Source organism: Telmatherina bonti, assembly GCF_933228915.1.
Source record: "Telmatherina bonti genome assembly, chromosome: 21".
NCBI lineage: Eukaryota > Metazoa > Chordata > Actinopteri > Atheriniformes > Telmatherinidae > Telmatherina > Telmatherina bonti.
Window position 1 is genome coordinate 3172166 of NC_136630.1, and position 14232 is coordinate 3186397.

Consider the following 14232-nt stretch of genomic DNA (forward strand, 5'->3'; position numbering starts at 1 on the left):
TTTGTTCAGCTGAAAAGAAACTTCTCCTCCGTAAAAATGATAAAACGCTGCAGGAAGAATTCTCCTCAGTTCAGAGATAAAAAGCTCTGGTTGCTTCAAACCAAACATGTCTGTCCTGCAAAGACCGAGTCCTGCTGTCAGACCATCGTGCACGTGAAAGACGAGGAAGACGTTTCGTTTAAAGGTCTGCTGGGTGGGATTTAGTGACACCTAGTGGCAGAAATAAATATTTCTCACGTTACAGGAATTTTCCAAAGTTTAAAACGTCTCCGGAATGTTAAAAACTAAATATTAGATAATCTTCCTGAACATCCCAGAGATCTGACAGACTGGATGTCAGGAGCCTTTTATTTCCGTATGAACGACATGAAACTTCACCTCTAGTTTCATTTCATCGACTTAGAAATCATCCGTTAATCTACGTTCCCGACTGAGAGCAGACACGGTGAAATGAAGAAAAGATTGACATGAAAACAGACGGTGAAAAGGCGGAGAGCTTTAAGTCTGAAACAGAAGAAATGGGTCGTTTTTCTCATCTTTGTTTGGGGGAACAGGAAGCTGAAAATGAACGAGGGATAAGGGAAAGAAAAGCAACAAAGCCGCCGACTTGTTGTAAGGCAGCTTTCCTGCTACTCCAAACACGACCAGAGAAGACAACCATGAATAACAAGGAGCTGTTAGCTTACTGGTGGATTTTAGCTGGAGTTACTGTTTAAGTGCATTCTCTACAGTCTTACCGCTTCTCCTCTTAAAAAAGGTCGGAAGTCGGTTAAAAGACAGAAAACCTGACATGCTTCCGTTCCTCATCCAAGGTTTTAGCCTGACAAATACTGTCCAGGATTATTCGCAAAGAAATGATGGTATAAGCAGCAAAGCAGATATCTCAGATCTGGATGGAACGCTTTCCCTCTTCCAGCAAGCGCGGTGACGGGCGGGACGGGGAGGACAGGACGAGCGGGACAGGACGAGCGGGACAGGACGAGCGGGACAGGACGAGCCGGACAGGACGAGCCGGACAGGACGAGCCGGACAGGACGAGCGGGACAGGACGAGCGGGACGAGCGGGACAAGCGGGACGGGATGAGCGGGACAGGACGAGCCGGACAGGACGAGCGGGACAGGACGAGCGGGACGAGCCAGACAGGACGAGCGGGACGGGACGAGCCAGACAGGACGAGCCGGACAGGACGAGCCGGACAGGACGAGCGGGACAGGACGAGCGGGACGAGCCAGACAGGACGAGCGGGACGGGACGAGCCGGACGGGACGAGCGGGACAGGACGAGCGGGACGAGCGGGACAAGCGGGACGGGATGAGCGGGACAGGACGAGCCGGACAGGACGAGCCGGACAGGACGAGCGGGACAGGACGAGCGGGACGAGCCAGACAGGACGAGCGGGACGGGACGAGCCGGACGGGACGAGCGGGACAAGCGGGACGGGATGAGCGGGACAGGACGAGCGGGACGAGACGAGCGGGACGAGCCAGACAGGACGAGTGGGACGAGCGGGACAAGCGGGACGGGACGAGCGGGACAAGCGGGACGGGACGAGCGGGACGGGACGGGACGAGCGGGACAGGACGAGCGGGACAGGACGAGCGGGACGGGACGAGCGGGACGGGACGGGACGAGCGGGACAGGACGAGCGGGACGGGACGGGACGAGCGGGACAGGACGAGCGGGACGGGACGAGCGGGACAGGACGAGCGGGACGAGCGGGACGGGACGAGTGGGACGAGCGGGACGAGCGGGACGGGACGAGTGGGACGAGCGGGACGAGCGGGACGGGACGGGACGAGCGGGACGGGACGAGCGGGACGGGCCGGACAGGATGAGCGGGACGAGGGACAGGATGGACGCATGAAGGTGACAAAGGCACAGATCGCTGCGTTCTCCATGACAACGTCCTTCTAGACCATCATGGGTCCCTTCCTGTGGTGCGAGAGCAGAAAGCAACGCCGTCATGGTTCCAATCTACAGGACTGAACGCCATCTCTAGGCGGCGTGGAGGCGGTCGGCGGGACGAGCTGCGGACCCCCGGCTGCCTCAGTGGCGCTTTGGTTTTGGGAGGCGGGACGAGTTGGAGGGGACGGCCGGTGCTTTCAGCTTGGTTCCTGCAGCGGCGGAGCCGTCCTGACCACGAGGCCCCGCCCACTGCATGGACGGCCTCATCTTTGGGGAATTGGGGGTGGAGCTGGAGATGTGAGGCAGGAAGAGGCGGAGTTTGGAGGGCTGCTGGGCTTGCAGGGGTCGGCGGAAGGTTCCACACCTGTCGCTGATGTCCACGTTCCCATCATGCCCTCCTCTCTGGATGGCGTGGTGGGTTTTGAGGGAGTGAAGGAGTCTGCCAGCAGGAGTTTCAGGCTGCGTGGCGTTACCTGGAGGCGGAGCTTGGGACGGCGGTGGAGCTGTCAGTGGTTCCTGGTTTTCCTGACTGGAGGTGTGAAGTACCTGTGACTGGAAATAAAGAAACATTTAGATGTTTTCTGAAACAGGAGGGATCTGATGGGTGAGATCACGATCACGACCGTCTCCGAGCAGGAGACTGAGACGGGGATGGTTCTGGATAACATGGCTGCTTTGTACGCCGTCTTTGTTATATAATTTATCACACGTTGCAGCAGAACAGAAGAAAAAGAGGCTTTTTGAGATGGAGAGAGGATGAGAGGAAAAATGAGTTATTCTTTCAGATGATTGGTCATTTCACACATCAGCACTTTGATCTGCGAGTGTGTGAAGCTGCTTTTGAAGTGTGTGTTGATTAGGTTTGTGTGTGTGCGTGTGTGTGTGTGTGTGTGTGTGTGTGTGTGTGTGTGTGTGTGTGTGTGTGTGTGTGTGTGTGTGTGCTCAGCGCAGAACACTACTGCCTGTTTTGTTATTTAGAAGAATAGACCATGATTTTGTTGCTTTGTGTGTACAGACGTAAACACCGCGGCGATTTTCGGCTCGTAAACGTTCAGACCAGAAGTTTTCTAACGACGTCCGTTTGTCAGTCAGTCCTTTGTGTTTCTCCATCATCCAGCTTCCCGTCACCTCCTTCACGCCGCTCAAAGCAGAATCATGACCAGAAAAGCAGGCATGAATCTAACATACATATTTTAAATGGTTTTGTTCAGGTTTTCTCCTGTAGTTTTATTTATTTCTCTGCTACTTGGATGTTTTGTGCAGGTGGAACCACCAGACTTCAACTGGTCTTGTCCATTTTTCTGAAGCTGGTTTTTCCCTCATTTCCAGTCCAGTCCTGGTACCGGACCAGTCTCAGAGGAGCTTAACTCACTGGCTGTGTTTGCGGTTTGTCCTAGAACTGGTGAACCGGTATTGTAGCGACACACAGCAGACAACTTAGCAGCTTTAAATGAGATCTTCACAGTTTTTATGATCAGAATTACAAAACGCATCGTTTTTTCCCAGAAAAGCTGAAGATCCGACGGTGTGACAGAAAACAAGGCGGTTCCCTGTTAGCTGTTAGCCGTTAGCATGTCTCAGCATAGAGGCAGCAACTGGTCACATGGAGGACAGAAGAAGAGTCAGGACTAACTTCCAGCAAAGACCTGAACCAGGACCTGAGAGATCCATCTGGACCTTCAGCTGGTCCATCTACTGTTCTGAAGCCTCATCAGACATGGTCTCCATGGAAACGTGGCTGTCAAGAACCCATTAAAGGTCACATGACCCCAAGAACTGGTCCGTAGATTAATGGGAACAGGTCTGATGGAGGTCTGGATCCTCTCCAGAACCTGGACCGCTAAGGGTCTGATGGAGGTCTGGATCCTCTCCAGAACCTGGACCGCTAAGGGTCTGATGGAGGGACGGATCCTCTCCAGAACCTGGACCGCTAAGGGTCTGATGGAGGGACGGATCCTCTCCAGAACCTGGACCGCTAAGGGTCTGATGGAGGGACGGATCCTCTCCAGAACCTGGACCGCTAAGGGTCTGATTGAGATCCGGACCCTCTCAAGAACCAGGACCTCTACGGGTCTGATGGAGGGACGGATCTTCTCCAGAACCAGGACCTCTACGGGTCTGATGGAGGGACGGATCCTCTCCAGAACCTGGACCTCTCTGTTACTGAAACAGCGAGGACTCACCTGGTCAGAGAACAGAAGAAAAGCCAGAAACATCTCTTCCTGGAGACGACCTCAGAACAAAAAAAAACATTTCAAAGTTCTTGAAACTGGATTTCCCCGTTTCAAGACATCTGAAGACGTCCTGTAACTGATGGACAGACAGCCGCACGTCTGCTTTGGACATTTTAAAATGAGCTTTGGTGCAGGTTAGAAAAGGTGTCCCACAAGGCTCAATTCTGGGGCTTGTTTGACTCTAAATGCACATGAAGCCGAGCGTTTCCTAACTGGCTGCAAAGTTCTCAGCAGTTTTCTGTTAAAAAGAGTAAATTCTTACAATTAATCACTAGAATGTTGTTTCACAGAGTTTCAAGCTGCAGTCGACAAGAATAAAACCATTTTAATGCAAGAAACATCAAGCCTTCGGCAGCGTCTCATTAATGGTTTAAACACGCCGAGGTTTCTCTATCTGTAACATTAAATTTGGACTAAAAACTAACTTTTATCATCGTGTAACAAAAGTGAATAAATATACTTTTAAAAGAATAAAAACTTTTATGTATTGTTGAAAAGTGCTTGATGATGAACCAGTTACCAGCAAATTATCCAGTAAACCAGCTGCTTTGTGTATTCCTGAGTTTAAATACTTTCCTCATTTTATAGTTTAGTGAATTTATTTAATCTGCAGTTTTATTGTTTGATATGTTTCTCTTCTCATCATCATATTAGAAACTTTAGAATTTCCCTTTGGGACATAAAGTTTAATTTTTTATTTCATGTATTAGCTTTACACATTCTTTAAGACTAAACGAAGGGATTAAAAAATTAGTTCATTTATTTAAGGTTTCTTTATCTTCCATAGTGAAAATTTTGTGAAATAATCCTCTGCTTTCTGTTCCACAGCTTCTCCTCCACTCAGCCTGCTGTCACGTGATTTATTAAACAGTTTCTGCTTCAGGTCTCAGCGTCTTTCCATGTCCGAGCCGTCCGACATTTTTACAAATCTCATCTCTGATTGGCTCTCGGTGGGTTCAAACAGCAGCAGCTCTCAGACACGAGACCAGAGCAGTAACAGCACCATCAGCGGCTACTTCAAACATGTTTGCCACGATCAATAAACGCATTGGAGCACATGACTGACACCGCTCCTGCTTTTCCTCAGTCTGCTCACTGTGAAGCAAATAAAACGCAGACGGATGAGAGCAGCAGCTGCTGGAGGCCGAAGCTGCAGCTTCATTCTTCCTCACCGATTTTCACATTAAGCCACAGAACAGGCAGAAACCTGTCCAGTTAAAGCTTGTCTCCTCTGTCTTTGGCAGCATGTCCATAACCCGTCTGTCTCGTTTGTCTTTGGAAGCATGTCCATAACCCGTCTCTGTCTCCTTTGTCTTTGGCAGAATGTCCATAACCCGTCTGTCTCGTTTGTCTTTGGAAGCATGTCCATAACCCGTCTGTCTCGTTTGTCTTTGGAAGCATGTCCATAACCAGTCTGTCTCGTTTGTCTTTGGAAGCATGTCCATAACCCGTCTGTCTCGTTTGTCTTTGGAAGCATGTCCATAACCCGTCTGTCTCGTTTGTCTTTGGCAGAATGTCCATAACCCGTCTGTCTCGTTTGTCTTTGGAAGCATGTCCATAACCCGTCTGTCTCGTTTGTCTTTGGCAGAATGTCCATAACCAGTCTGTCTCGTTTGTCTTTGGAAGCATGTCCATAACCCGTCTGTCTCGTTTGTCTTTGGAAGCATGTCCATAACCCGTCTGTCTCGTTTGTCTTTGGCAGCATGTCCATAACCCGTCTGTCTCGTTTGTCTTTGGAAGCATGTCCATAACCCGTCTGTCTCGTTTGTCTTTGGCAGCATGTCCATAACCAGTCTGTCTCGTTTGTCTTTGGAAGCATGTCCATAACCCGTCTGTCTCGTTTGTCTTTGGCAGAATGTCCATAACCAGTCTGTCTCGTTTGTCTTTGGAAGCATGTCCATAACCCGTCTGTCTCGTTTGTCTTTGGAAGCATGTCCATAACCCGTCTGTCTCGTTTGTCTTTGGCAGCATGTCCATAACCCGTCTGTCTCGTTTGTCTTTGGAAGCATGTCCATAACCCGTCTGTCTCGTTTGTCTTTGGAAGCATGTCCATAACCCGTCTGTCTCGTTTGTCTTTGGCAGAATGTCCATAACCCGTCTGTCTCGTTTGTCTTTGGAAGCATGTCCATAACCAGTCTGTCTCGTTTGTCTTTGGAAGCATGTCCATAACCCGTCTGTCTCGTTTGTCTTTGGCAGAATGTCCATAACCCGTCTGTCTCGTTTGTCTTTGGAAGCATGTCCATAACCAGTCTGTCTCGTTTGTCTTTGGAAGCATGTCCATAACCCGTCTGTCTCGTTTGTCTTTGGCAGAATGTCCATAACCCGTCTGTCTCGTTTGTCTTTGGCAGCATGTCCATAACCCGTCTGTCTCGTTTGTCTTTGGAAGCATGTCCATAACCCGTCTGTCTCGTTTGTCTTTGGCAGAATGTCCATAACCCGTCTGTCTCGTTTGTCTTTGGAAGCATGTCCATAACCAGTCTGTCTCGTTTGTCTTTGGAAGCATGTCCATAACCCGTCTGTCTCGTTTGTCTTTGGCAGCATGTCCATAACCCGTCTGTCTCGTTTGTCTTTGGCAGCATGTCCATAACCCGTCTGTCTCGTTTGTCTTTGGAAGCATGTCCATAACCCGTCTGTCTCGTTTGTCTATGGCAGCATGTCCATAACCCGTCTCTGTCTCGTTTGTCTTTGGCAGCATGTCCATAACCCGTCTGTCTCGTTTGTCTTTGGCAGCATGTCCATAACCCGTCTGTCTCGTTTGTCTTTGGCAGCATGTCCATAACCCGTCTGTCTCGTTTGTCTTTGGAAGCATGTCCATAACCCGTCTGTCTCGTTTGTCTTTGGCAGCATGTCCATAACCCGTCTGTCTCGTTTGTCTTTGGCAGCATGTCCATAACCCGTCTGTCTCGTTTGTCTTTGGCAGCATGTCCATAACCCGTCTGTCTCGTTTGTCTTTGGAAGCATGTCCATAACCCGTCTGTCTCGTTTGTCTTTGGCAGCATGTCCATAACCCGTCTGTCTCGTTTGTCTTTGGCAGCATGTCCATAACCCGTCTGTCTCGTTTGTCTTTGGCAGCATGTCCATAACCCGTCTGTCTCGTTTGTCTTTGGCAGAATGTCCATAACCCGTCTGTCTCGTTTGTCTTTGGCAGCATGTCCATAACCCGTCTCTGTCTCGTTTGTCTTTGGCAGCATGTCCATAACCCGTCTGTCTCGTTTGTCTTTGGCAGCATGTCCATAACCCGTCTGTCTCGTTTGTCTTTGGCAGCATGTCCATAACCCGTCTGTCTCGTTTGTCTTTGGCAGAATGTCCATAACCCGTCTGTCTCGTTTGTCTTTGGCAGAATGTCCATAACCCGTCTGTCTCGTTTGTCTTTGGCAGCATGTCCATAACCCGTCTCTGTCTCGTTTGTCTTTGGCAGCATGTCCATAACCCGTCTGTCTCGTTTGTCTTTGGCAGCATGTCCATAACCCGTCTGTCTCGTTTGTCTTTGGCAGCATGTCCATAACCCGTCTGTCTCGTTTGTCTTTGGCAGCATGTCCATAACCCGTCTGTCTCGTTTGTCTTTGGCAGCATGTCCATAACCCGTCTGTCTCGTTTGTCTTTGGCAGCATGTCCATAACCCGTCTGTCTCGTTTGTCTTTGGCAGCATGTCCATAACCCGTCTGTCTCGTTTGTCTTTGGCAGAATGTCCATAACCCGTCTGTCTCGTTTGTCTTTGGCAGAATGCCCATAACCCGTCTGTCTCGTTTGTCTTTGGAAGCATGTCCATAACCCGTCTGTCTCGTTTGTCTTTGGCAGCATGTCCATAACCCGTCTGTCTCGTTTGTCTTTGGCAGAATGTCCATAACCCGTCTGTCTCGTTTGTCTTTGGCAGCATGTCCATAACCCGTCTGTCTCGTTTGTCTTTGGCAGCATGTCCATAACCCGTCTGTCTCGTTTGTCTTTGGCAGCATGTCCATAACCCGTCTGTCTCGTTTGTCTTTGGCAGCATGTCCATAACCCGTCTGTCTCGTTTGTCTTTGGCAGAATGTCCATAACCCGTCTGTCTCGTTTGTCTTTGGCAGAATGTCCATAACCCGTCTGTCTCGTTTGTCTTTGGCAGCATGTCCATAACCCGTCTGTCTCGTTTGTCTTTGGCAGCATGTCCATAACCCGTCTGTCTCGTTTGTCTTTGGAAGCATGTCCATAACCAGTCTGTCTCGTTTGTCTTTGGCAGAATGTCCATAACCCGTCTGTCTCGTTTGTCTTTGGCAGCATGTCCATAACCCGTCTGTCTCGTTTGTCTTTGGCAGCATGTCCATAACCCGTCTCTGTCTCTTTTGTCTTTGGCTGCATGTCCATAACCCGTCTGTCTCGTTTGTCTTTGGCAGCATGTCCATAACCCGTCTGTCTCGTTTGTCTTTGGAAGCATGTCCATAACCCGTCTGTCTCGTTTGTCTTTGGCAGCATGTCCATAACCCGTCTGTCTCGTTTGTCTTTGGCAGCATGTCCATAACCCGTCTGTCTCGTTTGTCTTTGGCAGCATGTCCATAACCAGTCTGTCTCGTTTGTCTTTGGCAGCATGTCCATAACCCGTCTGTCTCGTTTGTCTTTGGCAGCATGTCCATAACCCGTCTGTCTCGTTTGTCTTTGGAAGCATGTCCATAACCAGTCTGTCTCGTTTGTCTTTGGCAGCATGTCCATAACCCGTCTGTCTCGTTTGTCTTTGGCAGCATGTCCATAACCCGTCTGTCTCGTTTGTCTTTGGCAGCATGTCCATAACCCGTCTGTCTCGTTTGTCTTTGGCAGAATGTCCATAACCCGTCTGTCTCGTTTGTCTTTGGCAGAATGTCCATAACCCGTCTGTCTCGTTCGTCTTTGGCAGCATGTCCATAACCCATCTGTCTCGTTTGTCTTTGGAAGCATGTCCATAACCCGTCTGTCTCGTTTGTCTTTGGCAGAATGTCCATAACCCGTCTGTCTCGTTTGTCTTTGGCAGCATGTCCATAACCCGTCTGTCTCATTTGTCTTTGGAAGCATGTCCATAACCAGTCTGTCTCGTTTGTCTTTGGCAGAATGTCCATAACCAGTCTGTCTCGTTTGTCTTTGGAAGCATGTCCATAACCCGTCTGTCTCGTTTGTCTTTGGAAGCATGTCCATAACCCGTCTGTCTCGTTTGTCTTTGGCAGCATGTCCATAACCCGTCTGTCTCGTTTGACTTTGGCAGCATGTCCATAACCCGTCTGTCTCGTTTGTCTTTGGCAGCATGTCCATAACCCGTCTGTCTCGTTTGTCTTTGGCAGCATGTCCATAACCCGTCTGTCTCGTTTGTCTTTGGCAGCATGTCCATAACCCGTCTCTGTCTCTTTTGTCTTTGGCTGCATGTCCAGGTTTTAACCAGTCTCTGTCTCGTTTGGCAGCCTCCTGTCCTCATGTCTCCTGTCCATCGGAGAGCTAAAAGCTGTTCTATAATCTGATGAAATATTCTTTTTGTTGGCCAAATCAGCCACAGTCCAGAAATCTGTCCATGGAGTTTCTGCACTGACGATGTGATATGAAAACACAAGTAAACCCAACAGGAAGTAGGAAAGGAGGACTGGTAAACACTGACACCTGGTGGTGGACGGTGGAACTGCGGCCTGCCTATCTACCTGCCTTCCTCCCCCTCTCTGGGACGTTTGAATGTCTTCAATTGTGGCCATCTCTCATGAATAATGCATGACAGGAAGGAAGGGCAGTGAAAGAAAGTGAAAGATGACATGATGACAAGAAGAGGACAGCAGAAGTGAAGAGGACAGTAGAAGAAAGAAAGAAGGAGAAAGGAAGAAAAACGGGGTGATTACAGAGGAGAAAGATGCAGTGTCCTCGACTGAAAGCATGTTCTACTTCCCGATGACTTACAGAACGTCCCCGCAGTAAAACACACACTTATTACCACACAAAGTGCTGATCCACTCAAAGTGCCCCCCCCCCCCCCCACCCCCACCAATGCAGCCCCCTGCATCTGTGCTGTCCTCTCTGTGGACCCTGGAGGCTCATTAGAAGAATAATATCACTCCACACTGCCTCATCACTTAGCTTATGATCATGAGCATAATGAATAAACATGAGGTTGTCGCATTGAGCCGCAGGCAATAAGCTGCCGTGAAAAGTACTCCATTACTCTGACTAGTACAAGTCCAGTACACTGATGAGCCAAAACACACGATACAGGTACAGATCCAGGCTCCAGTGTGCAGGTGTGTTCACCTGTACACACACTAAGACACGTGTGGAGCTCCTGAGTTTCACTCTGGCTGCTTCTAGTTCCGTTTGCATGACTTCACTGTGCCTTAAAAATTTATCCTTCATCCCATTCTGCACATTTTTCCTACAAACAGAGGCTAGACGCGGACGCTAGATTTTATTTGCAGCGCTGAATCTGTAAATACAGTTTAGTTGTGGAGTAACTTAACCAACACTGGATGAGTAGTAATGTCCTTCATGATCATAATTTTCACCTTTGTAAAGGTTTCTTTTCTGTTCGCCCTCCTTGCTCCATCATTTCACAGTATTCTCACGTCGACGGCTCTCAGTAAACCTGACAAATAAAAGAGGTTTCCTTTAAAAGATCAATCCTGGCTGAGCTTGTAAAATATGTCCGACCTGACTTCACACTTCCACCCTGAAGCATACGCTCACCAGTTGAAGAGTCATTAACTGATACAGGTGCTTTTCAGGTGCGAATTTAAAAAGACGTAAGCTCCAACAATCGTCACGATACAGCCGAGCATCCTAAGAGGTTATTCAGGAGATTTAAGGGTGTTTAAGGTTTTTGGGGCTGTTCAAGTCTCTCAATATCACATCACAGAGGAGGATGAGAGGGTTTAAACCTTCTGCTGTTCATTTATTCCCCTCTCAGTGGCTGACATGATAACCATCACAGGAACACTTTCTTCAAAGGAAAAGTCAAAGTGAAGCAGCAGAAATATCTGCAACGTTTTGGTTAATCTGCAGAGCAGCGCGCATGGATTTAAGGTACTGTACGCCGTCTCTGATGTGGAGTCCAATCATCTACAAAACACTTCATCAAGGTCACCAAAGCCACAAACTCCCACAATCCTCAGCTCCGTCAGGACAAGGAATCTCATCACCTGCCTGAACAAGCTGCCAGGAAGTATTCGTCATCTCAAGAGCCACTTACAAAGATAATTTTAGCCCCATGCTGGCTGCTTACGAGCCTCTGAACTCATATCACTGTGAAGGAGAAATGAATCATGGGAAAAAAATCCAAACCGTCAATGTGAAGTGAAGCATGATCGGAACATTTAGCAGTTACTGTTAACGTTGTTACCATGGTGGTTTGGATTGTGGAAGCAGGTGAAAGGCTGTCAAACATGGCTTATATCCAGTAACCAAGAAACCAGCAATAATGATGAATCTTACAGAGAATGGCATGCAGTACCAACGTCTGCCACCAGGTGTCAGTCTAACACAATATCCGTCCATCAGATGTCAATGTTCCCTGCAGAGGCAGGTGTTTCAGGTGACCCACACATCCAGCTTCTGTAGATACTAAACTGATCGGTTGAGGAAATCTCCATAAGTCGGAGCTTCTGCGACTAAATTTGTTTTATTTAGCTTCAAAGCTAATCTCAATTCAATTTAAACAGATACAAAACTTAGTGTGCAAGAGTCACTGATATCTAGTGGTAAAGAAGGGGACTGCAACAACCTAACACGCCAAACAGTTGTAAATGTACGGTGGCCGTCAGTGGCCAAAATTATTCTAGAAAAAATGTTTTAATCTGTAAGTAGATCCGATGGGCTCAGGTGCAGCCATGACTGGACTACAGGTGTACCGTCTTCTACTACGGTGCTTTTAGATGTTTCTTATACCAACTGGTGTCGTAGATATACAGTTAAAACGCTTCATGCATCTGAAACAGATATAAATGTTCCATTCCAAGAGAGCAAAGTCATCGGTTAGCAGACCCCAATGGAAAGTTTTGAGATGTTTACACTTACATTAATGGTGTTTCCCTCAGTTTTTTGGTAAATAAAAGCGACATTTCTAAAACTTTGACTAAATACTCCTCCATCCGTACAAACTGCACCATCTTAATTTGAGATTAACTGGTCATGTGACCCACCACGTCACGTCACGTCCGGTGACGTGTAAATGTGAAAAGTGTTTTCATTCCAGGTTTACGACATACATCTACATGGACACGTCTGAAAAACCTCGTCATGAGAGCATTAAAACTTTTCTGATACTTTTCGTGAATGTGCTTCCATTGGCGGTTTTTAGATGGATATTTGGGTTTTACGCAGTTTTAGTGATGATGGAACCAGTCTAATGAAGCCAATAACGTTGCAGCTGATTATCCAACAACTAGCTAACCATAGGCTCGTTCCCACCACAGGAACGGTACATTAAATAAAACCTTGGTGGATATGCACCGACATCAGCTTGGGGAGAAACTGTCGCCAGCCCTGAGCCTTGAGCAGAGGACTGTCAGACATCCAGCCATGGGAGGAAAGTATGACCCCATCTTTTACTTATTTCATGGCTTTAATTGTCAGTAATAAAGTTTAAAACCACTATTTGATTATCTGCCTCGCTGGTTGTAGATTAACTTGCATTTGTCTGCGTGACACCACTCCGTCAAGGCACAATGAAGGCCGTCTTCCATCTTTAGTTTAACAACCTGATAAAATACAAGAGGAAGAAAAAACTGGAAAACGTATAAAAACGAGGCAAAGCGAGAAGAAGCCACGAGGTTCGGCCATCATGGCCAGAACAAGCCGGCTTTTCTCTTCATGATGCGATGCATGTGACAGAAAGGAGGGAGGAAACCAGAACATGGAGAGAAAGGGAGAGATGAGGATGAGGAGGAGGCAAACGTACCACGCTGTGTCACTGAAGTAAAGTACTAGATTTTCCACTCCTGGACGAAGGCGTGAAGAGGAAGACAGAAAGAGGTCATTAGAGGAAGAATAGAAACCGTCTCTGCAGTCAGACATCATGGCATCCAACAGATTTAACTCACAGATGGGAAAAGAAGAGAAAAAACCAAAAACGATGGAAATAATCTAGAAAATTAAACCAACTGGAGGTGAAGCAGCTGAAACTTGGGGCTTTTAATCCAGATTGGCTCCACGGGTGTAAATTCCCACATGGAAGCTGGAATAACCTAAAAAAAATCTGAACGCTGTGTTTTTGCATTAACCCGACTGACCTAATGTTGAAGTAAAGTTTCACGTATTCAGTATTTCCATTTGTACGTTTAACGAAAAAAGAAAAAAATGGCAGCCGACAGTCTGCAGATCCTTTAAAGGCGCATTCCGTAACTTTCTGGCTTAAAACTCGGCGTCCTGGACGTGTTGGATGACACAGTGACATCTATCAGGTGTATTTCTAGAGTCGCTGCTGCCCAGCAGGGTGTCCAGGCTGAGAAACCGACACGATACAACGTTTACATCCAGGATGCGACGAAATGTTCAGCTTCACCGTATAATAAGGAACTGGATGTTCTGAACACACAACATCGCTGATTCAGCAAAGAAACAAGAAGATTAGAAGAGACAAAACAAGAGTCATGGTGAGATGGTCTTCTGCTGGCTGGAGAGAGCTGACAGGTCAGGTAGGCTGCAGGATGGGTTAACCGTCAGTAGGGGGCGCCGACGGGAACATGGAAAAAGTTCAGTCGTGTCTAAAAAGCAGTTTAAGAATTCGTTCTGCTCGTAGTTCAGCGATTTGCTTCGCTGGGTGCTGGAAGCTGCAAGTCGCCTGATTCCCTTCCTGACGTGGAACCATGAACGTGTGAACGACGCCACATCGACCACCTCAGCCTGCCGCAGCCACACATCCGACCTGAAACAGTTTTGTTGGCTTTACCTGTTGTTGAGATGAGTTTATTCTTTGAATGTTGATGATTTTCTTGTTTTGCATGTTTGTAGAGCCATATGAATATAAATTAAATTAAATTAAAGCATGAGTGGTTGTGTGTCTCTGTGTGTCCCTGCGGTGGACTGGCGAGCTGTCCAGGGTGGACCCTCCCATTCAGCCAGAGACTGCTGGGATAGCTCTCCCGCGACTCTTCATCGGACTAAGCAGTGAGAATGATGGAT

The 14232-nt window shown here is 48.0% G+C and overlaps 1 protein-coding gene across 1 annotated transcript in view; it reads right to left on the minus strand.

Moving 5' to 3' along the window:
• Positions 1-1977: 1977 nt before the first annotated feature.
• Positions 1978-14232, minus strand: part of LOC306771821 (uncharacterized protein) — a 52808-nt gene continuing 40553 nt past the window's right edge. The window contains exon 13 of the mRNA XM_079261140.1: positions 1978-2458. Coding sequence (XP_079117266.1) covers positions 2048-2458 — 411 coding nt within the window. The 3' untranslated portion in view covers positions 1978-2047. The remainder of the gene's footprint in view (positions 2459-14232) is intronic.